The following is a 26,135-nucleotide window of genomic DNA, read 5'->3' on the forward strand; positions in this document are numbered from 1 at the left end:
TGTTGTAATTAAAAAATGAAAAATGAAATATTCATATTGTTATGTAACATTGTTAGAGGAATATGTTTTCTAATCATGTAACCACTAAAGCTGTAACCACACAGAACTACGGCTACGGGCTGTATGACTGATTCAAAATATTTAAAAAAGCATGGTCTGGAATGGAAGTTGCCAGTTTGAAACTAGTGCCACATGCTCAAGAAAGCTACTTTCTTAGTGGCTTGTGTCGACTTTCTGTTAGTAATTTCATTGGTTGTCAAAGTTCATGAAAGGTCGTTCTGACGTGACCTGTAATGGGATTTCCTCAGAGGTAGAACTTGAATCTGATTTTAATGAGTTTGAGTAATCTAAGCATGTGGTTAATCCTGTTTTTCCCAGAGTGCGACACTGTCTGATTAACGTGGGCACGGGTGGCCCAGTCTTCTAAGGCGCCGCGATTTGCTGTGCAGAGTTGCGTCCCTAGGGCACGCCAGAAACCTATGATCGTGGGTTCGAATCCTGGTTCGCCCCGATTATGTTTCTAGGTTTGTCAGCACCATACCCGTGCTCGTGGGTTTCACCGAAGTGGTAAACGTCTAATACCTGCATCCCTTCGTGCTTTCTTCCCACATTAAGCTGACACGCCGTGATATAACTGGAATACTGTTAAAAACAGCGTTAAACCCAACTCACTCACTCACTCTAGTAAGAAATTAGGTCCCCAGCAACTTATGCTTGTCGTAAGAGGCCACTATGTGGATCGGGTGGTTGGGTTCGCTTACTTAGTTGATTGCATGTCATCGTATTCCAATAGCATGGATTTGATTACTCTCAGACCACCGTCATATAGCTAGAATACTGCTGAGTGTGGCATTAAACAACAAACAGCCATTCAATGTAATTTCTTGAAACAAATAATCTTCACATTCTCAACAAGTTTCAATGAAGAAATAAGTAATTTGCCGGGCCTGATGGAATTTAGGAAACATGGCAGAGTTAACAATAAGAGAGGCTTGCTTCTTGAAAATGTAGCTTTGAAATCAATGAACTTTATATTCTCATTTCTAAAATGATTGAGTATTTGTTGACAGTGAGTGAGCGAGTGAGTCAGTGAGTGAGTGAGGGAATATTTTTTACGCCGCTTTTAGCAATATTCCAGCAATATCACGATGGGGAACACCAGCAATGGGCTTCCCTCATTGTACCCAGTTTGGGAATCGAACCTGGGTCTTCGGCGTGATGAGCGAACACTTTAACCGCTAGGCTACCCGACCGCCCCATTTGTTGACAGATAGTGGAATCTTCACGCGTTGGTGTCAGGAAGCCCGACCCCGAGATCTACCGCATCTGTCAGAAGAAACTGGATGTACAACCAGGCGAGATTGTCTTCCTTGACGACCTTGGCGTTAACCTGAAGGCAGCTCGAAGGTTGGGATGGCATACTATCAAGGTGAGATTGTCTCTAGTTCCAGATCGACAGATAAGAGGTGAGGTTTAATGTCTTGTTATTATTTCACTTATATAGCAATGTGTGTGTGTCTGTGTCCGTGTGTGTGTCCGGTTTTATAGTGCTAACCCATTGACATACCATTAATATGGGTACCTATTGAAACAATATTGCGAACCGACCAGTTTTATTATGCCCAGCGACAAAGTGGAAGTGGGATATAGGAATGGGTGCTGTCCATACATTCTCCCTCCATCTGTCCGTCTGTCACATTTTGTTTCCGGAGCAGAACTAATGAGAGATATCGAACCAAACTTGGAACATAGATAGGTCTGGTAATTAACTGGTGCCTTTTGATAGTTTGGAATTTTTAAAAAAAATATTTTTTCGAGCAATGGGACATGTAATATTGACAGGGGATATGAGTATTTCATGCTTGTTTCTTTAATGCTGAGACCTGTGAAGATACGGGGTAGAATTGGTCTTCAGCAACCCATGCTTGCCGTAAAAGGCGACTATGCTTGTCGTAAAAGGCGTCGAAGGGGGGTCAGGTGATCAGGCTCCCTGACTTGGTTGATGCATGTCATCCATCCCAATTGTGTGGATCGATGCTCATGATATCTATCACTGGATTGTCTGGACCAGACTCGATTATTTACAGACTGCTGTCATATAGCTGGAATATTGCTGAGTGCGGCGTTAAACAACAAACCAACAACAATTTTTAGTGCAGAGGGCCAGGCAGGGTAAGAACAAGTACCATCTTTTAGCGTCTTTTGGATAATGAGGTGGGGATTGAACCACCAACCTTCCACTCCTGGCAGACGCTGTATCTGCCAGACCACAAAGGCAGAAGATAAAACTGACAAAAAACTCCACTGTTTATTCCAGGTGTCGGATGCTGAGAAGGCTGTGTGTGACCTAGAGGTGGCGCTGGGTCTACAGTTGAGGGGGTACGTGGAGGGCACGGTTTCTGTGCCTAAACACCTGGCCCTGCCTCTCCACGTCCTGGCACAGTACCTCAGCACATCATTAGGACTGTCATCAGTGGGTACGTGTTTTGAGGGTATAAACAGACCCGTGAAGAGTCCGGGGTAGAATAGGTCTTCAACCCATGCTTGCCGTAAAAGGTGACTATGCTTGTCATAAAAAGCGACTAATGGGATCGGGTGGTCAGATTGCTGTCTTGGTTGATGCATGTCATTGATCCCAATTCAGTGGATCAGTGGATCAATGCTTATGATATTAATCACTGGATTGTCTGGTCCAGACTCAATTATTTACAGACCGCTGTGATATAGCTGGAATATGTCTGAGTGCGGTGTTAAACAACAAACCAACCAACCAACCAACAGAACCTTAATACAATAAGAGGTATAACTGCCAAAAACTGACATTATTCATAATTTTGGTATTAGTGCCGGGATGATTGTTTATGTGTGGAGCTACTAAGATATGAAAACATGAATAAAACTTTTTTAAACAAATATAAAAATCTATGGAATTTTACTGAAACTATGAACACGGCAAAATCCATATTTAGGTCACCCGAAAGTCCAGTAAGCTTAGGTCATGGCCTGTTTGTCCATTGTAAATCTGCCTCAGAAACCACGCCAGCTATATTGAAAAACATTTCATTACTTTACTGAAAGCTGAAATCTCTTGTGGCCGTTACAGAGCCATTTTTGTTCAAAATGTAAGGAAATTTGGTACATGAACTTAACACATACATTCCTCGGGTGGAATCTGATCAACAGAAGGCACATGACTCGTAAGAAACACTGGTGCCGCTTCGTTAGTGCCACAAGATTCAAGCCTAGTTTGGCAAATTGTGGAAAGTGGACTTTTATAATCAGTTAATCCCTTTCCTTGGGAAGAGGTACCACAGTGCAAGGATCAGCTAATCATGGGGCCAAATCTCAGAAATGAAAATGATTCTTGCTCTCTCTGCACCGTGCCCATCCTCATGTGTTTCACCAAATGGAAAACACCTGCATCCTGTTTCTTTTCCTCGTCACTAAGCTGATGTGATATGACTGAAATATTGTTCAAAACTGCATAAACCAAACTCACTCGTTCGCTCTCACTCACTCACTCTCACTCACTCACTCACTCACTCACTCACTCACTCACTCACTCACTCACTCACTCACACACTCACTCACTCACTCACTCACTCACTCACTCACCCACCAACCCACTCACTCACTCACTCACTCACTCACTGCGATGATTGTTTCTAGAAGGGGTGTTACAACTGACTGAACTTTCGACACATCGCAGTGATCCATTGTCCGATGGCAATACATTGTTGACAGCTTAAAATCGAGAGTTAACATTGACACTGTAGCGTTTAGTTAACCTCTTTGGTGATGTGGACAGAACGTCTGACGACCCTAGATCAGAACACCCATGGTTCAGTTCCCATCATGAGACTCTGAAATAGTATGGCCTCCACACACTACACAACTGAACCCCTTAATGCCTCCTGGACCTGCCAATACCTAGTTTGTAGTGAGTGAGTATTATTAAGCCGCTTTTAGCAATATTCCAGCAATATCACGGCGGGGGACACTAGAAATGGGCTTCACACATTGTACCCATGTCGGGAATCGAACCCGGGTCTTCGGCATGATGAGCGAACGCTTTAACCACTAGGCTACCCGACCACCCCCTTGTTTGAAGCGTCACCCTTTGTCCACAGAGTTGCCGGTCATCAAGAATTTTGAACATGGCCAGAGCAATCCAACATATCTGGTTCAATATGGCGGCAAGAAGTTAGTGCTGAGGAAGAAGCCGGTAAGTGGATCATGGAAATGTAGCGCTGCATTTAGTAGAATTGTTGATCTTACTTGGTTGCTGTAAGAGCAAATCAAAGAGTGAGTGAGTTGGGTTTAATGCCGCTTTTAACAGTATTCCAGTTATATTGCGGCGTGTCAGCTTAATGTGGGAGGAAAGCCCGAAGTGATGCAGGTCTCAGACGTTTACCACTTTGGTGAAACCCATGAGCACGGGTATGGTGCTGAGAAACCTAGAAACATAATCGGGGCAAACCGGGATTCGAACCTACAATCATAGGTTTCCGGTGTGCCCAAGGGACGCAAGTCTGCACATCAAATTGTGGTGCCTTAGACGACTGGGCCACCCGTGCCCCCGCAAATCAAAGATAGTGATCAGGGGTTCACAGTGCCTAGTCTGTGAGGATAGTCTTTGAGGATAGTCTGTGAGGATAGTCTGTGAGGGTAGTCTGTGAGGATAGTCTGTGAGGATAGTCTGTGTGGATACTGGGGATAGTCTGTGAGGATAGTCTGTGAGCCTAGTCGGTGAGGATAGTCAGTGAGGACTATCAGGATAGTCTGCGAGGATAGTCTGCGAGGATAGTCTGTGAGGATAGTCTTTGAGGATAGTCTTTGAGGATAGTCTTTGAGGATAGTCTGTGAGGATAGCTCAAGTTGCTGACCATGGGGAACCACTGGAATTCATGTGAAAAAGTAGTTCCTCTGAGAAAGTAGTCCGGACTGGAACAGATCAAACCACTCTCCTACCTAGAGTTCCATGCGACCAACATAGTACCTCTGCTACAGGCCAGCTCAATGTGACGATATGTGACACAGTCTACATAAAGATAAACATATGTCATAGAATGGTTAACTATCAATCGTGGAAAACTATTTCCATTTGTGTAGTTATCCTATGTTTACATTGGTTGTACAGCTCCATGTGCTGTCATCGAAGCCCTACGGAGGGCTAGCGATACGGTCACTTTGATGTGTAAATGTGTATTCTCATGCAACTCACTGTCGCAGTTGTAGCATATTTTTATAAATTATGAAAACAGTATGTAAAGCACTCCCAAATACTTGTATTAGTCCGTTCTATTCTGATTTCTGAAAAAGCAGGTTTGTTTACAAACAAGAGAAAAGTCTGGTCACGTGATATGCAAATTAGAGTGTGGCAGTGGTGTTATACGAAGTCACCATTGGGCCGGAGTGTGAGATTGAACTGGTAAATGAGTTCTCTGGTAACACTGGCTCCTGTGGAACAAAATTTCTAAACATGAGTTTGGGAAGAACCTATTTTCAGAACACTAGCTATTACATTCACTGTTACATTCAACTACTGCAATGTTGAATGTTATTGATTGTGCTTTATGCAAGTAAGGGGATTTGTAAATATATGTTTGTTTGTTTTTTGTTTAACGCCGCATTCAGCAATATTCTGGCTATATGACAGCGGTCTGCAAGACATCAAGTCTAGACTAGACAATCCAGTGATTGACATCATGAGGATCGATCCACGCAATTGGGATACAATGACATGCATCAACCAAGTCAGCGAGTCTGACCACCCGATTCGTTGCCTCTAACGACAAGCATAGTTCACTTTTTACGGCAAGCATGTTGTAATTATATGACCCATATCATCACACAACATGTAATGTAGCATCAAAACAATTTCAACGCACAGATTTACATAAAAAGGGTGCTATGCCATGGAAAAGCTATGAATAGGTGAGGTGAGGTGAAATGGGGTTTAACGTCGTGTCCAAGATTATTGCACTTATATAGCGATGTGCATGTACGTGTGTGTGTTTGTGTTGCTGCTTGTACAAGTCCGGACTGATGCCGATTTATAGTGCAAGTTCACTGAGATACCATGCCACATTTTAACATGAATACTCAGACTCAGACACAGTATACGGACTCCGAGTCGACCAGTCCTTGTTTTAGCCCCTTAATGCCGAGCGCCAGACAGGGTAACAACAAGTACCATCTTTTAACGTCTTTTGGTATGACGCGGCCGGGGATCGAATCCTGAACCTTCCACTCTCCGGGCGGACGCTCTACCACTAGACCACGGAGGCGGTCCTATGAATAGGATGCAAATGTGAAATATATTAGATAAGAAACAATAGTAAGTCAGTATTTTTTCTGCCATTGGGTTTTCGACAGCTTGACTCCTGAGAGTAGTGGCTTCGGTCCTGCCCCACACTGAAGCACATGTAACACATGTGGCTTCTCCTGGGGCAAGTGACTTTGTTTCATACATGCCTCTCTTCACCCAGCAGGAGGAGGTGGTAATGTGACCATTATCCTTCGGGCATGTCTCAGAATGCTTGGATTGTATACTCCTCAGGGAGCTGAGAAGTGCACACTGATCCGTTCACCGGAGGAATTTTAATGATCCGTTATGATCTAAGCACATTTGAGCTGTTATTAATTGGAAAGTGCATTATACAAATATATATATATGATATATTGTAGCCTGGTTCACTGTTGCCATCTGCCCACGCAGTGGACCGAGAGTATCGGGTGATGAAGGCCGTAGGGGAGAACGGCGTTCCTGTCCCCCAGATGTTGAACTACTGTGACAATGAGAGGTAATTTTGTGGAGGACATGTTTGAGTCTTATCCTGGATCCTGGTTGGACATTTTGGTGCAGTCAAACACTTGGTCCACATGACCAAGGTGAGGTGACATGAACTGAGGTTTAACATTGCGTTCAAAATTATTGCGCTTATATAGTGACTAATGTCATTTTTCATTAGGGGCGGTCGGGTAGCCTAGTGATTTAAGTGTCCGCTCGTCACGACGAAAGACCCGGGTTCGATTCCCCACATTGGTACAATGTGCGAAGCCCATTTCTGGTGTCCCCCTCCGTGATATTGCTGGAATATTGCTGAAAGTGGTGTAAAGCTACACTCTCTCACTCACTCATTTTTCATAGCGTTAGCCCACTGAGTGAGTGAGTGAGTGAGTGAGTTTGGTTTTACGCCGCTTTTAGCAATATTCCAGCAATATCACGGCGGGGGACACCAGAAATGGGCTTCACACACTGTACCCATGTCGGGATTCGAACCCGGGTCTTTGGCGTGACGGGGCGAACGCTTTAACCACTAGGCTACCCGCCCGCCCCTAGCCCACTGAGATACCATGTCACATTTTAACATGAATACCCCACTCAGACACAGTGCACTGACTCCTTGTTTTCACTCCTTAATGCCGTGTGCCAGGCAGGGTTAAAAAATATGTACCATCTTTTAACGCCTTTTGGTGAAGTCCTTCTCGGGGCGGACGCTCTACCACTAGACCACGGAGGCGGTCTCCACATGGCCAAAGAAATTATTGTTGCATTTTGTTTGTTTAATGCCACACTAAGCAATATAACAGCTATATTACAAATAAACAATCAAGTATGGTCCTGATCATCCAGAGTTTTTGTATTTATTGTTCACACAAAAACTTCAAGAGAGCAGGATAAAATGGTTAAGTGTTTTAAACACAACCTATCTTCAGTAATGATTCAAAAGATGACTCAGTCATGTTAGTAGCCTAAGCCATCCCCGTTCTATCAATTGTTATTAAATAACCTGTGAAAACATATAATGATACAACTTAAAAAAATCATACAATTGAGTTACTGAAATTTACTGCAAACACTTAAAGGAGAGAAAAGCCTTCTCTTCCTGAAATAAAGTGACATCTTCTGTGAAAATAGTAATCATCATGCAGAATTAGCATCGATCTTTCTCCACTAAACCAACTAACGGAAATAAAGGTTTAGCAAAATTAACATGCAAATTTATGTATATTTTAACCGGCCCAAGCCAAATTATCAGCAAATAATTTGCAAACCATACAAATATTTAAACGTGTGGTCTATCTTTGACGTTGCAGCATCGTGGGAACACCGTTCTACCTGATGGAGTACCTGCAGGGGCGTGTCTTCAAGATGCCCTGCCAGATGGGTGTCAGCCCGGACGAGGTGCGAGCACTGTACTTCAGCATGGTCGACGTGCTGTGTAAATTACACTCGGTTGACATCAGTAAATCTGGGCTGGACACTTTCGGAAGGAAAGGTAGGTTTAACTGACATCAGGAGAGTTATTGATCCCCATGGAGCTGAGAATTCAAACTGAATGTACACAAAGTGTTGACCTGGGTTATATATCTGTACACACCAGGGGTCCGGAAACGGTCATATGCGCCGGACATGTCTGATTGGGAATCTCAAATGTCCGATTTAAAATATTGCTTTCCGGACATTTAAATTTTTCTGTCTGAACATTCTAAAAAACAAACAACGCTACCTTCGGGGTCCAAATAATTGATGAGCGTTATCGTATCCCTTCAACAACTTCAGGTGAATAAACAGGCATAACAAACTTGGTCAATATGTTATAAAAGTATGAAATTTGCTTAGTCGTCTAAGGCGCCGCGATTTGCTGTGCAGAGTTGCATCCCTTGGGCACGCCAGAAACCTATGATTGTGGGTTCCAATCCGGGTTCGCCCCGATTATGTTTCTAGGTTTGTCAGCACCATACCCGTGCTCGTGGGTTTCACCGAAGTGGTAAAAGTCTGAGACCTGCATCACTTTGAGCTTTCCTCACACATTAAGCTGACACACTGTGATATAACTGGAATACTGTTAAAAGCGGCGTTAATCTCAAAACACTCACTCACTCACGTAAACTAAGCCGGAAATAGCAATCAGCTGTGCACAAGTTTCCTCTAAATCTACCAGTGATTAAGTTAAAACGTACCCAGTGATACCACTTTAAAGAATTTTGATGCAATGGTGGAAGAAATTGTAATAAGAATATATTCCAATATCGTGTTATTTTAGTTGCAGCTTCCACCATATATACTTAAAATTATAAGAACCATAAGCGTAGCACTTTGGTACAGATTGTATGCAGGATATTTTTTGACGTATGGAACGATCTTGACAAGTCACCGTAGGGACTTCTCGCGCTACATGTATTAGGATTGCGAAGACGTTATATTGACATTTAATAGTCAAACTGCCTCAAATATGACTTTTAGCAAGTCATGGTTCTACATTTATGACATGTGTATCCATTCTCTTGCAACCAAAGTTCGTTTCAAGGCATCAATAGCGGTAATCTGACCATGGTTGCTGTAAATAACGGTGAGTTGTGAGATCTACCAATCACTTCGCATACGATTTCGCCGAAACTATTTTAAACATAATTATAATTATTGAATGAAATATTGAATAATATTTATCAAATATATTGCAAAATCTAGTCCAGATAAACAGTGAACAATTTTTTTTATTACCAGATATTATAATGATAGGATTAAATTGCGTTCTTCAATTCAGATTTGTTGACTTGTATTTCCGGTGTTACGTGATCACAGTGTTCAGATGGGGGTTCAGATGGGGGAAAACATTGTGTCATTGGAAAACTTAAGTTTACTAAAAATGTTAGTAAATTTTGGGAGCCATGCTTTACCGCGCTATAACGAAAGCGCTCAATAACGAGGGAACACTGTACGTAACAACTTGTTATTTGTGTGAAAAGTCCGTATGAAAATACGCTATTTGAAGGGGGCGTAGCCTAAATGCAAATGTCCAATTGGGATTGTAATATTGAAGACTGTATTTGGTTTGTGGACAAGAAATTGCCATCTAACGCCCCAGTGATAAAATACTGTAAATGGGTAGTTTATGTTGCCAGGCAACTTTATCAAAAGGAACTTTCAGCGATGGTCAAAACAGTATGAAGCCAGCAAGACCAGAGAGATTCCATCTCTTAAAAACCTCATGAACTGGATACCACAGCACTATCCCCAGCAGGAGAGAGTGACTGTTGTTCACGGAGACTTCAGGTTAGTCCCAGGAGGAGAGACTGACTTGTACACGGAGGCTTCAGGTTAGTCCCAGAAGGAGAGAGTGACAGAAGACTTGAGGTTAGTTCCAGCAGGAGAGAGTGACAGAAGACTTCAGGTTAGTTCCAGCAGGAGAGAGTGACTAGAGACTTCAGGTTAGTTCCAGCAGGAGAGAGTGACAGAAGACTTCAGGTTAGTTCCAGCAGGAGAGAGTGACAGAAGACTTCAGGTTAGTTCCAGCAGGAGAGAGTGACTTGTACACGGAGACTTTAGGTTAGTTCCAGGAGGAGAGAGTGACAGGAGACTTCAGGCTAGTCCCAGTAGGAGATAGTGACAGGAGACTTCAGGTTAGTCCCAGCAGGAGAGAGTGACTGTTGTTCACGGAGACTTCAGGTTAGTCCCAGCAGGAGAGAGTGACAGAAGACTTGAGGTTAGTTCCAGGAGGAGAGAGTGACAGGAGACTTCAGGTTAGTTCCAGCAGGAGAGAGTGACTTGTACACGGAGGCTTCAGGTTAGTCCCAGAAGGAGAGAGTGACAGGAGACTTCAGGTTAGTTCCAGCAGGAGAGAGTGACTTGTACACGGAGGCTTCAGGTTAGTCCCAGAAGGAGAGAGTGACAGGAGACTTCAGGTTAGTTCCAGGAGGAGAGAGTGACTAGAGACTTCATGTTAGTTCCAGGAGGAGAGAGTGACAGGAGACTTGAGGTTAGTTCCAGCAGGAATGAGTGACTAGAGACTTCAGGTTAGTTCCAGCAGGAGAGAGTGACAGGAGACTTCAGGTTAGTCCCAGCAGGAGAGAGTGACAGGAGACTTCAGGTTAGTTCCAGGAGGAGAGAGTGACTGTTGTTCATGGAGACTTCAGGTTAGTCCCAGCAGGAGAGAGTGACAGGAGACTTCAGGTTAGTCCCAGCAGGAGAGAGTGACTGTTGTTCACGGAGACTTGAGGTTAGTCCCAGCGGGAGAGAGTGACTGTTGTTCATGGAGACTTCAGGTTAGTCCCAGAAGGAGAGAATGACAGGAGACTTCAGGTTAGTCCCAGCAGGAGAGAGTGACTAGAGACTTCAGGTTAGTTCCAGCAGGAGAGAGTGACTAGAGACTTCAGGTTAGTCCCAGCAGGAGAGAGTGACTAGAGACTTCAGGTTAGTCCCAGCAGGAGAGAGTGAAAGGAGACTTCAGGTTAGTTCCAGGAGGAGAGAGTGACTAGTGACTTCAGGTTAGTCCCAGCAGGAGAGAGTGACTAGAGACTTCAGGTTAGTTCCAGGAGGAGAGAGTGACTGTTGTTCATGGAGACTTCAGGTTAGTTCCAGGAGGAGAGAGTGACTAGAGACTTCAGGTTAGTTCCAGGAGGAGAGAGTGACTAGAGACTTCAGGTTAGTCCCAGCAGGAGAGAGTGACTATTGTTCATGGAGACTTCAGGTTAGTTCCAGGAGGAGAGAGTGACTAGAGACTTCAGGTTAGTTCCAGGAGGAGAGAGTGACTAGAGACTTCAGGTTACTTCCAGGAGGAGAGAGTGACTAGAGACTTCAGGTTAGTTCCAGCAGGAGAGAGTGACAGGAGACTTCAGGTTAGTTCCAGCAGGAGAGAGTGACTTGAGACTTCAGGTTAGTTCCAGCAGGAGAGAGTGACTAGAGACTTCAGGTTACTTCCAGCAGGAGAGAGTGACTGTTGTTCATGGAGACTTGAGGTTAGCCTCAGCAGGAGAGAGTGACTGTTGTTCACGGAGACATCAGGTTAGTCCCAGCAGGAGAGAGTGACTGTTGTGGGTGGGTGTCTGGGTGGATGGGTGGCTGCTTGTACTAGTCCGGACTGATGCCGATTTATAGTGCTAGCTCACTGAAATACCATGACGCAGTTTAACATGAATACCCCACTCAGACACAGTATACTTAGCCGACCAGTGCTTGTTTTAGCCCCTTAATGCTGAGCGCCTGACAGTGTCACAACAAGTACCATCTTTTAAAGTCTTTTGGTATGAGGCGGCCGGGGATAGAACCCCAGACCTTCCGCTCTCCGGGCGGACATTTGTTAGCGCAGAATGAATGACATATCCTACTGACCTTGATCCTGCAAGCATCCCCCAAGTGTGTGTTGTTGTGCCTGTGTTTGAGATCAACTGATGTTCACAATGTTATTGTTGGGCATGCACAGGTTATTGTTCAGTCTGTCAGACTGGTTTATCTCATCGATAACACTATCCATTATGTGATAACTGAGATTATCACTTCTATGTTTAATGGAGTACAATTATGGTAAGCATTTGTCAGTCATGTTTCACTTCACAAAGAACCCGGGGGCACGGGTTGCTCAGTTGTCTAAGGCACCGCAATTCGCTGTGCAGAGTTGCGTCCCTTGGGCAAGCCAGAAACCTATGACAGTGGATTCGAATCCCGGTTCGCCCCGATTATGTCTCTAGGTTTGTCAGCACCATACCCGTGCTCATGGGTTTCACCGAAGTGGTAAACGTCTCAAACCTGCATCACTTCGGTCTTTCCTCCCACATTAAGCTGACACGCCGTGATATGACTGGAATACTGTTAAAAGCAGCTGTAAACACAACTCACTCACTCACTCACTCACTCACTCACTCACTCACTCACTCACTCACTCACTCACTCACTCACTCACTCACTCACTCACTCACTCACTCTCTCGCTGTGGGCTTGTTGTAGGCTGGACAATCTGATGTTTGCCATGACCTCCACCGATGTCCTGGGTGTCCTGGACTGGGAACTGTCCACACTGGGCGACCCCGTCACTGACCTCTCGACCTGCTGTCTGGCCCACTACTTGCCTCAGTCAGGCACAATAATGTCAGGTAGGTGCCTTGAGGTGTCTAGGGTAGGTGCCTTGAGGTGCCTTGAGGTGTCTGTGCTAGGTGAGCACGTTACTGAAATATGAATATTTGAGCTCTAATCTGGCAGGATCTGTTGCATTTTTGAACTGACAGAACTTCGGCCAGACAGCTTTACCTCACCAAAAATGACTCTCTACAATTAGCTTAACTGACCATTTTATGCTGTGTGATGTTATTTTATTATTATCATTGAAAATAGTTTGAGACAAAAAAAATAATATTCTCTAAATGAGTGATATTAACTTTTTCCTCAATTTGTCTTTTTTTTGACAATGTAGGAGCCAGTGACCAGATATGTATTCACATACCTTTGTGCTTTGTTTGTTCAACAGGTCTGGCAGGTGCTGATTTAAAATCCCTGGGGATTCCCACAGTTCAGGAGCTGATTGGTCGCTACTGTTATCAGATGAAGATTCCACCAATAGAAAACTGGGATTTTTATATGGCGTTCACATTTTTCAAGATGGCTGCCGTACTCCAGGGAGTGTATAAACGAGGCATATCTGGTAGGGACAACAACTCATGAACTCATTAATGAACTCATGAATTTACCTCACCTTGAGTTCCTAACATCCACCGAAGCAGCCAATATAGATGTCGTCACTGTTGTAGGTCAGGGCAGTTCTAGTCGGGCCAAGTTTGCTGGTGCTGCTGCCGAGATGTATGCTGACATCGGCTGGAAGATAGCGTCTGGAAGTAACCTGCAGCCCACGCTCCGTGCTGTGAACAGCGAGGCGGCAGAGCGGAGGAACCTACTGAAGACTCAGACCATTATGTCCTATATGTCCCGTCCTATGGCTGTCGATAGGACACAGGAAACTGTTGGTAGGTCCTGTATGTCCCGTCCTATGGCTGTAGATAAGACACAGGAGACTGTTGGTAGGTCCTGTATGTCCCGTCCTATGGCTGTAGATAGGACACAGGAGACTGTTGGTAGGTCCTGTATGCCCCCTCCTATGGCTGTAGATAGGACACAGGAGACTGTTGGTAGGTCTTGCATGTGCCGTCCTATTGCTGTAGATAGGACACCAGAGACTGTTGGTAGGTTCCACATCTCCCGTCCATTGGCTGTAGATAGGACACAAGAGACTGTTGGTAGGTCCTGTATGTCCCGTCCTATGGCTGTAGATAGGACACAGGAGACTGTTGGTAGGTCCTGTATGTGCCGTCCTATGGCTGTCGATAGAACACAGATGACTGTTTGTAGGTTCCACATCTCCCGTCCTATGGCTGTCGATAGGACACAGGAAACTGTTGGTAGGTTCCACATCTCCCGTCCTATGGCTGTAGATAGGACACAGGAGACTGTTGGTAGGTCCTGTATGTCCCGTCCTATGGCTGTCGATAGGACACAGGAAACTGTTGGTAGGTCCTGTATCTCCCGTCCTATGGCTGTCGATAGGACACAGGAAACTGTTGGTAGGTCCTGTATCTCCCATCCTATGGCTGTCGATAGGACACAGGAAACTGTTGGTAGGTCCTGTATGTCCCGTCCTATGGCTGTAGATAGGACACAGGAAACTGTTGGTAGGTCCTGTATGTCCCATCCTATGGCTGGAGATAGGACACAGGAAACTGTTGGTAGGTCCTGTATGTCCTGTCCTATGGCTGTAGATAGGACACAAGAGACTGTTGTTAGGTCCTGTATGTCCCGTCCTATGGCTGTCGATAGGACACAGGAAACTGTTGGTAGGTTCCACATCTCCCGTCCTATGGCTGTTGATAGGACACAGGAAACTGTTGGTAGGTTCCACATCTTCCGTCCTATGGCTGTAGATAGGACAAAGCCTGTAACCATGGAAAGTACTGCACTTCATACACACAAACTGTTAAGGTTGTACCATACGTTCTTCCTCAGATTTTTTCAGCGACCCCTCACATTTTTCCTGTCCTATGGCTGTGGAAGGAACACAGGGAAGCTAGCCTACATCCCCTTTCACATGATACCACTGACTCTCTATTCTCAGGCCAGATGCCGGTGTCAGTGGATGCGTTGTCCCCTCGTGTACAAGATCTGTACAACAGGATGAAGCAGTTCCTCGCCAACCATGTCATCCCTGTTGAGAAGGAGGTGTTTGAGCACCTGCATGGCCCCAACAGGTGGACTGTCCACCCTCAGCTTGCACAGCTCACGGTAAGGGTTCTACGTGCGTGTTGGATTAAAAACTGGACAATTCAGATTCTCCCATTTATGGATTTTTAAAATGGTAAGATGCAAAATGCAAATTTAGGCTAAATATGGACAAGAAGTTACTGTCTAAAAACAATATTAGAAGACAAGTAGGCATGGATACGAATAAAGAAACAATGTTAAAAATAAGCACATATATGATCAAATACAGCGGTTTAATTTTAATTTTAATTTTAATTTTAATTTTAATTTTAATTTTTTAAACAACAACAAAAAAGCCTAGTTATTCTGGTGATATTTTATTGGTATTTAAATGCTATTTATTGGTATTTATTACATTGTGTGACCAGAATAAGATTTCTATCATTACGCTTTTTGTTCTAATAAGCGTGATCAAAATGGCCTCCAGGTTTGAAGTGAGGATGCCCAGTGTGGCATCTTGTGTCATATTCAGACGTGTGAAGCCCTGATTTGTTCATATTCCACAGCAAAAAGCGAGGGCAGAAGGTCTGTGGAATATGTTCCTACCACTAGAGTCGGATCCAGAGCGGAAATATGGAGCTGGTCTCACCAACCTGGAGTACGCATTCTTCTGTGAGGAGATGGGAAGAGTTCCTCTAGCACCATCGGTCAGTGTATCATTTGATTTGGTCTTCCTGCAGAAGATCATCATCATCATCATCATCATCATCATCATCATCATCATCATCACCTGTGACATTAATTTACCTTTTCCTTTTATCGTCTAAGGCACTGCGATTCGCTGTGCAGTGTTGCATCCCTTGGGCACGTCAGAAACCTATGATTACTGGTTCGAATCCCTGTTTACCCGATTATGTTTCTAGGTTTGTCAGCAACATACCCATGCTCGTGGGTTTCACAGAAGTGGTAAACGTCTGAGACCAGCATCACTTCGGGCTTTCCTCCCACATTAAGCTGACACGCCGTGATATGACTGGAATACTGCTTACAGTGGCATTAAACCAAAACTCACTCACTCACTCACATATCAAAGCTGACAAAAGTAACTGAATCGGACATATATTCACAAAACCATTCCTTGAAACGTAAATAGTTTCTACCTACATGGGTGTCTGCTCAGCTCTGGTGGCAGAGCCGTCAGTGACTTAACAACCGTAATGTTCAGTGTTTACAAAAATTAGTCCCACTGTGTGTAGACATATCATGTGTATGTGAGTACTCTGTTACACCTACTCAGTATTACCTGGAGGAAGGGAAGAGAAGCAACCTCAAGTCATCGTGAAAACAATAAAGCAAATATCCATAAGAGTTTCATATCTTCTTGTCCTTCAAACTTCTAAATGCCTGTCAAAATCTGGACTAAAATCAGCTCTGAAAGGTTTTGATTTTTCTGTAGATACAGCATTTAGGAAAAAGTGCTTTTTAAAAAATTATGTGAATGTCATGCGCCCTTGGACCCGCTCTGTATTCAAGGAAAAAAAGAAATCCAACTTTTGTTGTTGCTGCAATGCCTTCGTCAACACACCTCATCACTTGCAGATCTTCAACTGCAACGCCCCGGACACCGGCAACATGGAGGTGTTGGTGAAGTACGGGACGGAGGAACAGAAGCGGAGGTGGCTCACGCCTCTCCTCAACGGCCAGATCAGGTCCTGCTTCGGCATGACAGAACCCGAGGTTAGCGGCAGAGAGGATAGTCTTTGTTTTCTTTGATTCAGAAAATGTTCACCATTTTAGTTAATTTTGGAACATTGTGGCATTGTACTTTTGGCAAGATCCGATCCTGTTTGGCATGACGGAACATGAAGTTAGGGGCAGAGAGTATGGTCTTTGATTGGTTTGATTCAGAAAATGTTTACCATTTGAATTAATTTTGGAACATTGTGGCATTGTACTTTTGGCAAGATCCAATCCTGTTTGGCATGGCCGAACGCGAAGTTAGCGGCAGAGAGGATGGTCTTTAATTTGTTTGTTTCAGAAAATGTTTGAGGCATCGCACACGATGTCTTTGTTTCTTTCAACTGAAGACAATTAGTAGGGATGACGTATTTCTGTATTACTTTCAGCTAGTATTAATGTGATGTAACTGCTTTGAGCCGACTCATTCCTTATTCAATAGGCGCCAGATCTGGTTTATTCATTTGAAAATTGAGCCTCTCTGATGAACATTTGATGGTATAGTAAAAATATACTAAGGTAATGAACCTACTTGTTTGTGTATTTACTGACACGTTCATTCCCTCCATATCTGCCAGGTTGCTTCCTCCGACGCCACCAACATCCAGTCCTCCATCAGGAGAGATGGCGACTACTACATCATTAACGGACACAAATGGTGGACCTCGAGTAAGTACCTTGTTTTTAAAGAACATAAAATTTATAAAGTGATTCTGTGGCATTTGATTAGATAACAAAGCATTTTTTGTCATTGTTTCCATGAAAACAAACCAAAAAAACTCGGCCATGCCCACAAATGACCTATTGTTTCTTGGTTGGCTGATGATAGAATGGGGGGGGGGACTTTGTGTTGCATTATTGTGATGAACAATGTCGCAGATTTTGTGTTGTTGTTGACAAATTATTTGGTGTTAAGGAGTCAATAATCAATCTGTTAAGTTATTATTGTTGAAGTATTTATTCACAAGAATGATTTCTATATGTTTTTGCACGTATGGAGTTTTAATGCACACCTGTGTGCACACTGTAAATCCATTTATGAAAGTATAAATGTAAGGACACGTGTACACACCAGTTTCTACCTTTACACCTCCATAAACACAGAAATGATGGAAGTCAATTCTTAAACAATTCCCTTGGTAGAGTTATAACCCTTAGATGTGCCAGGATGCTGTGATCATTGGTTCAAGTTCCAGATTCATGCCCATTATGGATTGATGCTCATGATGGCAGTCACTGGATTGTCTGGTCCAGACTTGATTATTTACAGACCGCTGGAATTCATATAGCTGGAATATTGCTGAGTGCTGCGTTAAACAACAAACAAACAAACAAAACAAACAAACAAACAAACAAACAAACAAACAAACAAACAAACAAACATTTGCCTTTTCAGACCTCACACTTCAGGTGTTGCTGCCACATCGATCTGGATATAACTGAAATATTATTATAAGTGGCATTAAACTTGCAATTCCTTACAAAATGACACATTAATTTCGTTTTGAGGTCAAAATAATTTGTTTTGAAAACACCTTTGAATCTATGAAAACATGTTTATGCCCTTGCTGTACATGTATCCAGACGCACTGCACCCGGCCTGCAAGTTGTGCGTGTTCATGGGGAAAACAAGCACCAGCGGCTCTCGATACAGACAGCAGAGCATGATTCTCGTCCCAATGGATGCTCCTGGGGTCAAGGTCGTGAGGCCTCTGCACGTCTTTGGGTATGACCATGCTCCAGGTATGTATCTGTTACCATACCATGACATACCAATCAAGTGATCATGGAATGCCAATCAGTCAGTGTGACACAAGTTAATCAAACTTGCTTGGCAGAGTTGTGTCCCTTTGTTGCTGCTAGGATCTGTTGATTGTTGTTGAATTCGATATGTGTCCTGATTATGATTCTCGGTTTTACAGCACCATACTAGTGCTTTTATTAGTGAGTGAGTGAATATGGTTTTACGCTGCTTTTAGCAATATTCCAGCAATATCACAGTAGGGGACACCGGCAAATGGGCTTCACACATTGTACCCATGTGGGGAATCTAACCCAGGCCTGCCACGTGATGAGCCAACGCTTTAACCACTAGGCTACCCCACCGCCCCAGTGCTTTTAATAAACTTGGTATGTGTCTCTTGATTGTCCTTCATTTCAAAGTGAGATGAAATGGCGTTTAGATTGCATTCAGGATTATTGCACTTATATGGTGATCGGGTAGCCTACTGGGTAAAGCATTTGATTGTCATGCCGAAGACCAGGGTTCGATTCTCGACATGGGTACAATGTGTGCAGCCCATTCCTGGTGTCCCCCACCGTGATATTGCTGGAATATTGCTAAAGGCAGCGTAAAATCAATCTCACTCACTCACTCACTCACTATATGGCGATGTGCATGTGTACATGTGTGTGTGTGTGTATTTAAGATTTTTGCACACTGTTCATTTGCATGTGTATGTGAATTTAAGATTATTGTGCATGTGCATTGAGTGTGTTTGTGTGTGTGTGTGTATTAATGCCGTTCTTATAGTGTTAACACAACTGTTTATTTGGATACATTCTAGTTTGAACAAAAACAAATGGCCTCACCCCACATATATTTTCAAAGGCCATTGCCCGAGAACCAATTGTTTTATTTCTTTAAGCCTTAAAATCATATGCACAGTTTCTTTTGGTGCCTTTTATATATAAACAAGAAGTACAGTCAAATGTTTACATGTGCGAATATAATACCAATTTCGTGTCTGTACATACCACACTCTTGTCAAGTGATGTATAAAAAAATTAAGCCTAAGCCAACATGAAAAAAAATCTCAGCACTTTTCTCTATACGCAGGTGGCCATGGCGAGGTCGTGTTTGAAAATGTACGAGTTCCTGCCTCCAACATCCTCTTAGGTGAAGGTCGTGGGTTTGAAATTGCTCAAGGTCGTCTTGGTCCAGGAAGAATTCATCACTGCATGAGGTTAATTGGCAATGCAGAACGAGCCCTTAGTCTCATGATTGAAAGGGTAAGAGTGTCACAGAGTTTTCTATCATTATGGAATCAAAGAAGAAAGTATATTGCACATTTGTTATTCGGATCATAATTATGATAGTATAAATGAATTCCTCATCTGTTGCAGACAAAAAGCAGAATCGCTTTTGGAAAGCCTTTGGCAGCTCAAGGTACAATCCAGGCAGACATTGCCCAGTCACGGATAGAGATAGAACAGACTCGACTCCTGGTGTTGAAGGCTGCCTACATGATGGACGTGTACGGGAATAAGGTGAGTCTTGTGTAGAGATAGAACAGACTCGACTCCTGGTGTTGAAGGCTGCCTACATGATGGACGTATATGGGAATAAGGTGAATCTTGTATAGAGATAGAACAGACACCCGGTGTTGAAGGCTGCCTACATGATGGATGTGTACGGGAATAAGGTGAGTCTTGTGTAGAGATAGAACAGACTCGACTCCTGGTGTTGAAGGCTGCCTACATGATGGATGTATACGGGAATAAGGTGAATCTTGTATAGAGATAGAACAGACACCTGGTGTTGAAGGCTGCCTACATGATGGATGTGTACGGGAATAAGGTGAGTCTTGTGTAGAGATAGAACAGACTCGACTCCTGGTGTTGAAGGCTGCCTACATGATGGATGTGTACGGGAATAAGGTGAATCTTGTATAGAGATAGAACAGACACCTGGTGTTGAAGGCTGCCTACATGATGGACGTGTACGGGAATAAGGTGAGTCTTGTGTAGAGATAGAACAGACTCGACTCCTGGTGTTGAAGGCTGCCTACATGATGGATGTGTACGGGAATAAGGTGAGTCTTGTATAGAGATAGAACAGACACCTGGTGTTGAAGGCTGCCTACATGATGGACGTGTACGGGAATAAGGTGAGTTTTGTATAGAGATAGAACAGACACCTGGAGTTGACAACTACCTACATGATGGACGTGTACGGGAATAAGGTGAGTGTTGTATAGAGATAGAACAGACACCTGGTGTTGAAGGCTGCCTACATGATGGACGTGTACAGGAATAAGGTGAGTCTTGTATAGAGATAGAACAGACACCTGGTGTTGAAGGCTGCATACATGATGGACGTGTACGGGAATAAGGTGAGTCTTGTATAGAGATAGAACAGACACCTGGTGTTGAAGGCTGCCTACATGATGGTGAGTCTTGTATAGAGATGGAACAGACTCGACACCTGGTGTTGAAGGCGGCCTACATGATGGACGTGTATGAGAATCTGGTGAGGGTTGTTTTCAGATGTATACATCTTTGGTGAATTTCATAAACAACAATTTAAGTTTATACTAAAGTATACTAAAGCCTTTCTCCAGAATAGCCTGGTTGTACAGGCTTTACCATGCTAAATAACTTGACTTATTTAACTATCTTGTGTCTGGGACTTTTTCTGATTCTTCTGTTACACATTTAGGTTGCTGCGCCAGAAATTGCAATGATAAAAGTGGCAGCCCCCAGTATGGCCGAGAGAGTGCTGGATAGAGCTATCCAGGTGAGGTCTTTGTCAGTAGACCAGGTTGTCATCCCGATACAGTAGTGTACATTATGAATGACCTGTTAATGATCTTAGCGCTTAGACAATTGTAACTCTCATGCTTTAGCACAGACTCATGAAAATCGTAGGGTTATTAAAGACATTGAATGTAAGATGAATTACAACTTAAAACACTTTCTTGTTTTATTACTTCATGACTTTCCTGCCACATTATGCTGACACGCTGTGAAATAACGAAAATACTGTTCAAAGTGGCGTTAAACCCAAGTAACTCACTCACTATTACTACATAAACAAACATTACGGGCACAATCTGGTATCGCACAGTTACAAAATATCGTAGATAAAACAACGGAAGACAAACTTGTTAAATTGCAAATGTAGGACTGTGTATTGTCTGGTGACGTGCTTCTGTCTTGTTCGCAATATGGACGGGGTATATGATCAGTGACTGAAATATAAAGAACTGCAAGACTGCGATCAGGACCGACAGACTTTTGAAGCTGCAGGCTCTGACTAATCTCTTGAGGCCTTCATTTAAAAAAATGCAACTTATTGTGACAAATAAGTAGACATGTAAATTTACTAAAGGCCCTCACAACTTTGAAACTACAGGCCCAACACGAAATCTACCTGCCACGGGCCTATGGGCATGCACTTATTTCTAACACTGTAGATGAGTAAGTGTAAATCGTGAAATTAATGTGTCTCCAAAAGAATGCAACCGTTGGCCCATAGCCCAAAATGCAACTCAATATGAATCCAACGCCCCCCTCCTCTCAAGCATCAGTGGATTTTTATCTAAAGAAAATGCCCTCTGTCAGGTTTACAGGAGGATCCTCACCATAATCCAACCTTACATTAATCCAATCACACACCAAGTAGCAGCGCTTAATAGCGCTGAGTGGAGTACTTCCGCTTAAACAATACATGCAAGCAGGCTTGTGTTGGCCTTTGACGCAGTCGTAAAGAGCAAAGACACTGTGTTGTGTGGGTGGCGTCTGTCTGGACTTGCAGGTGTGATCAGTGATGACATAAGTGAGTAGAACTCTTGTCTTGACCCAAGCAGTGACAATTCACAGGATGTAATTAGTGTTCGAATGACTTTGTCCAACTACGGGCCCAACACAAAATCTACCTGCCGTGGGCCTACGGGCAGGCACTTATAGATGTGTTGCTAGTATCTTCAATAGTTTTGTAGGAGGGTCACCTTCTAGGTGGGGTTGTGCCTTGTGACGGTGACATACAGTATACCATTTGCTTCGATCCATCATCTTGTGCCAAAGTCTCACCCACAGACCTCTACCCCATGCATCAGAATAAAGTATAGGTGGGGAAGGTGTATTTCGAGATGAAATGTACCCCTATAAGGATAGGACGTGTTCTTAAATTAAGAGTGAGTGAGTATCGTGTTACTCCACTTTTAGCACTATTACAGCAATATCCCAGTGGGGGACACCAGAAATGGGCTTCACACAATGTACCCATGTCGGGAATCGAACCTGGGTCTTCGGTGTGACAAGAGAACACTTAAACCACTAGGCTATCCCATCGCCCCTTTGAATGAAGACAACGTGAGGAAGATGCCATGAGATTGAAAACTTCCATCTATTAAAAAAATCTAAAAAATAATTGTGGTTTGTTTTCCATGGTTGCAGGCCCACGGAGGAGCTGGTGTCAGTGATGACTTTCCTTTGGCAGCCATGTTTGCTCAGGTTCGTACCCTCAGATTTGCCGATGGCCCCGACGAAGTACATCGGCGCTCAGTAGCCAGGATGGAATATGCCAAATCGGTCAAGTCCAGTTTATAGGGCATGTGTAGAAGTAACGCTCTGACAACAAGTGATCCAGAGAAAGGGTCTCTGTATATTTCCATCTTATATGAAAAGTATTCAAAACTTTGATTTTCAGAACAAACTTCCTAATTTATGTTTGGAGATCTCAGCAAGGTAGTTCCCCAAAGAGTGCTATTATTATACCCCACCATGAAGGGGAAGGGGGATATAGGAATGGGTGCTGTCCTTCCGTCTGTAACGTTTTGTTTCTGGAGCAGTACTCTTAACCCATGAGAGATGAACTAGTGCCGTTATATTTTGGGATTTTTGAAAAATGTATTTTTTTGTTTCGATCACAAGACTGAAAAATGGCGATAGTGCTCATTTCAGGAGCATATCTTAAAAACTGTAAATATTTCTTGCCTTGCACACAGGCGGACATGTCATATTGGCAGGGGATATGAGTATTTGATGCTTGTTACTTTTGGTAAAGAAAGATGTTTTCCACAAAAGGACCTGTTGTCATCCATTACACATACATTGTGTGAGGATTATTCTTGTGATACAATATGGGCATTGTATTTGTGTCTCATAGCATTGTTCTGTTTTCATCGTGTCCCACAAATGTGGACTTCCCACGGCATCGACCATCATTATCCTACACCCTTGTCATTATATGTGACCCATCAGGAGATAGGGACCTTAAGGGTGCTAGTTACAATTGTGTCGTCATAAAGAAAGACATTTCTGGCTAAGTTTTACGAGAAAATACACACGATAATCTTAATCTCTGCATATAAAACAATGCCTTTGAGAGCAGGAAATATATTTTAAATGGTAAAATCATCATGTCTAGTGATGTTTTATATCAAATTTCATACTTTTATGGACCAAGTTTGCTATGCCTGTTTATTAACCTGAAGTTGTTGAAGGGATACGATAACGCTCATCAATTATTTGGACCCCGAAGGTAGCGTTGTTTGTTTTTAACAATGTCTGGACAGAAAAATTTAAATGTCCATTAAGCAATATTTTAAATCGGACATTTGAGATTTCCGGCGCACATGACCGTTTCCAGACCCCTGGTTTGACGTCAACTTACTTCCGTAAAAATCGCCTTATGTGAGGACAGTACAAAAATATCTTATTTTTATCCCGTAAGTTCGTAATGTAATAAAACATTATTTCAAAACATTTCAGCATACATGTCTACGTTCAAATAATGAGACATTATATCTAAAACCTGCAATTCTCTGTCATGCTACGATTACAACACTTTGGCTCAAGACGTTAGTAGTTTAGGAGCTATTGTTGTTAATAATGTTTGATACAGATTCTCTTATACTACTCTAAAGAAGTTAAGGACCACCTGATTAATATCAGATTAATATAGTTAATCTATAATGGCATGATTACCCATAATACAGTAGAACATGGATATAATGAACAAGGGACCAGAGAAATCAGTTTGTTATATACATTGTTTGTTATAAACGTTTTCTCTTGGAAACATCCGCCACATTTGATAAAACAAAACACAATACGGAAAATTGCAGCATTGATTTGTATTAGCAGTGATCACTTCATAGCATTATATTGATAACATTTCATAACATTCATTTAATAACATTCATTAAATAACATTAAATTAGAACATTTTTAGAACATTGTTTATCAAGTATATATTTAGCATTTCACGATTTACATACAGGGAAATGTACAGTTGGTGATTTTGCTCTGGTTTGCTGGCTGCATTGGTGAAAATACATCATTGAGGTCAGCCAAACTATCGAATGATGTCATCTCATTTGAGTTTTGCGTTTTAGGAGAATCTTCGGTGATTCAATGTTTGTTTTACAGACAAGATTAGTCCAATTACATGTACAGGTAAGATTAAAGGTTAAATCATCACCGCTGATTGTGTTGATTCGCCACCATTGTGTTGATTCGCCACTGATTGTATACAGCCAATTGTCAGTGACACTTGACACTGAGTGAGATTTCTTAGTTCGCTATAGGCATCACTAATAAGTGGTATTTACGCTTGTCTGCGATCGGAAATGAGTTCGCTATATATGTTCGTTCGCTGTAGTGAGTTCGTAATATACATAATTTTATATGATAATATATAGAAGATAAATCGGGTATTTTTTAACAGTTTCGTTGTATTCGTTTGTTCGTGCTATCCATGTTCTACTGTAATATGAAAAATGGGGTGGTCCTTAACTTCTTTGGAGTAGTATATATTACTTTCTATCTATACAGAGTGAATATATTCTGGGTGTTTTTGATATGGTGCTGTTGGTTACAACTCGTGTCCGACAACTATTTAGATATCCTAGAGAAGCAGAATACCTGGATGTTAAGACGTTCAGTTGAGAGATGGGATCATTGAGTGAACTATGAACACAAACTTGGTTGCTTGTCCAGCTTAACAAGTATGTCCAACAATCACTACTGCTAATTCAGATTCAATAGCTCATGTTTATTTATGTGAGTGAGTGTGTATTGTTTTACACCGATTTTAGTAATATTCCAGCAATATCACCTGAAATGGGCTTCACACATTTTACCCATGTCGGGATTTAAGCCCGGATCTTCGGCGTGACGAGCGAACGCTTTAACCACTAGGCTACCCGACTGCCCCTTATTTATGTGAACTGGTGGAATAAGAAGAAAACTTTACTACGTATATGCTGTTAATCAATGTTCCTCAATGTTGTTATTGAATTGATGTATGATTTTTACATGATTTTATTATATATCTAGTAAATTGATCATCACATTGTTATTTTGATTGTTAATATATATTCAGTATTTTTATACAGATCGTTGAATATAAACCAAATAAATATTTTTCATAAACCATTCTCGTCTCTTGTCTTATCAAATGTTGCTTAAAATGAGTGTGAGTGTGGTGAGGATGTAGGATAAATCAATCACTGGTTTGTCTGGTGGAGACTCGATTATTTACGAGCTTCTGTGGAATCGCTGGAATATGGCTGACTGGGGCATTTAACAACAGACTAACGAACCGTTTGTTCACCGTTCCCATGAGCCCGTATAGATGTTGCCAGCAGAGTGAACCAGTACACAGTTTTGATTGGGATACCCTTGCAATTTCAAGTGAACC

The 26,135-nt window shown here is 42.7% G+C and overlaps 1 protein-coding gene across 1 annotated transcript in view; it reads left to right on the top strand.

Moving 5' to 3' along the window:
* The window catches only part of LOC139456209 (acyl-CoA dehydrogenase family member 10-like), a 30,210-nt gene extending 4,666 nt beyond the window's left edge, over positions 1-25,544 (top strand). The window contains exons 5-22 of the mRNA XM_071237771.1: positions 1,271-1,429; positions 2,318-2,477; positions 4,131-4,225; positions 6,691-6,806; positions 8,104-8,285; positions 9,913-10,063; positions 12,731-12,876; positions 13,248-13,421; positions 13,528-13,740; positions 14,883-15,049; positions 15,535-15,675; positions 16,568-16,705; positions 17,284-17,374; positions 18,290-18,448; positions 19,545-19,717; positions 19,832-19,975; positions 21,147-21,224; positions 22,886-25,544. Of these exons, the coding sequence (XP_071093872.1) occupies positions 1,271-1,429; positions 2,318-2,477; positions 4,131-4,225; positions 6,691-6,806; positions 8,104-8,285; positions 9,913-10,063; positions 12,731-12,876; positions 13,248-13,421; positions 13,528-13,740; positions 14,883-15,049; positions 15,535-15,675; positions 16,568-16,705; positions 17,284-17,374; positions 18,290-18,448; positions 19,545-19,717; positions 19,832-19,975; positions 21,147-21,224; positions 22,886-23,038 (2,640 nt within the window). The 3' untranslated portion in view covers positions 23,039-25,544. The remainder of the gene's footprint in view (positions 1-1,270; positions 1,430-2,317; positions 2,478-4,130; positions 4,226-6,690; positions 6,807-8,103; positions 8,286-9,912; positions 10,064-12,730; positions 12,877-13,247; positions 13,422-13,527; positions 13,741-14,882; positions 15,050-15,534; positions 15,676-16,567; positions 16,706-17,283; positions 17,375-18,289; positions 18,449-19,544; positions 19,718-19,831; positions 19,976-21,146; positions 21,225-22,885) is intronic.
* The last annotated feature ends 591 nt before the right edge of the window (positions 25,545-26,135 follow it).

This window comes from Haliotis cracherodii, unplaced genomic scaffold (genome assembly GCF_022045235.1).
Source record: "Haliotis cracherodii isolate W230 unplaced genomic scaffold, xgHalCrac1.p SCAF_11, whole genome shotgun sequence".
Taxonomy (NCBI): domain Eukaryota; kingdom Metazoa; phylum Mollusca; class Gastropoda; order Lepetellida; family Haliotidae; genus Haliotis; species Haliotis cracherodii.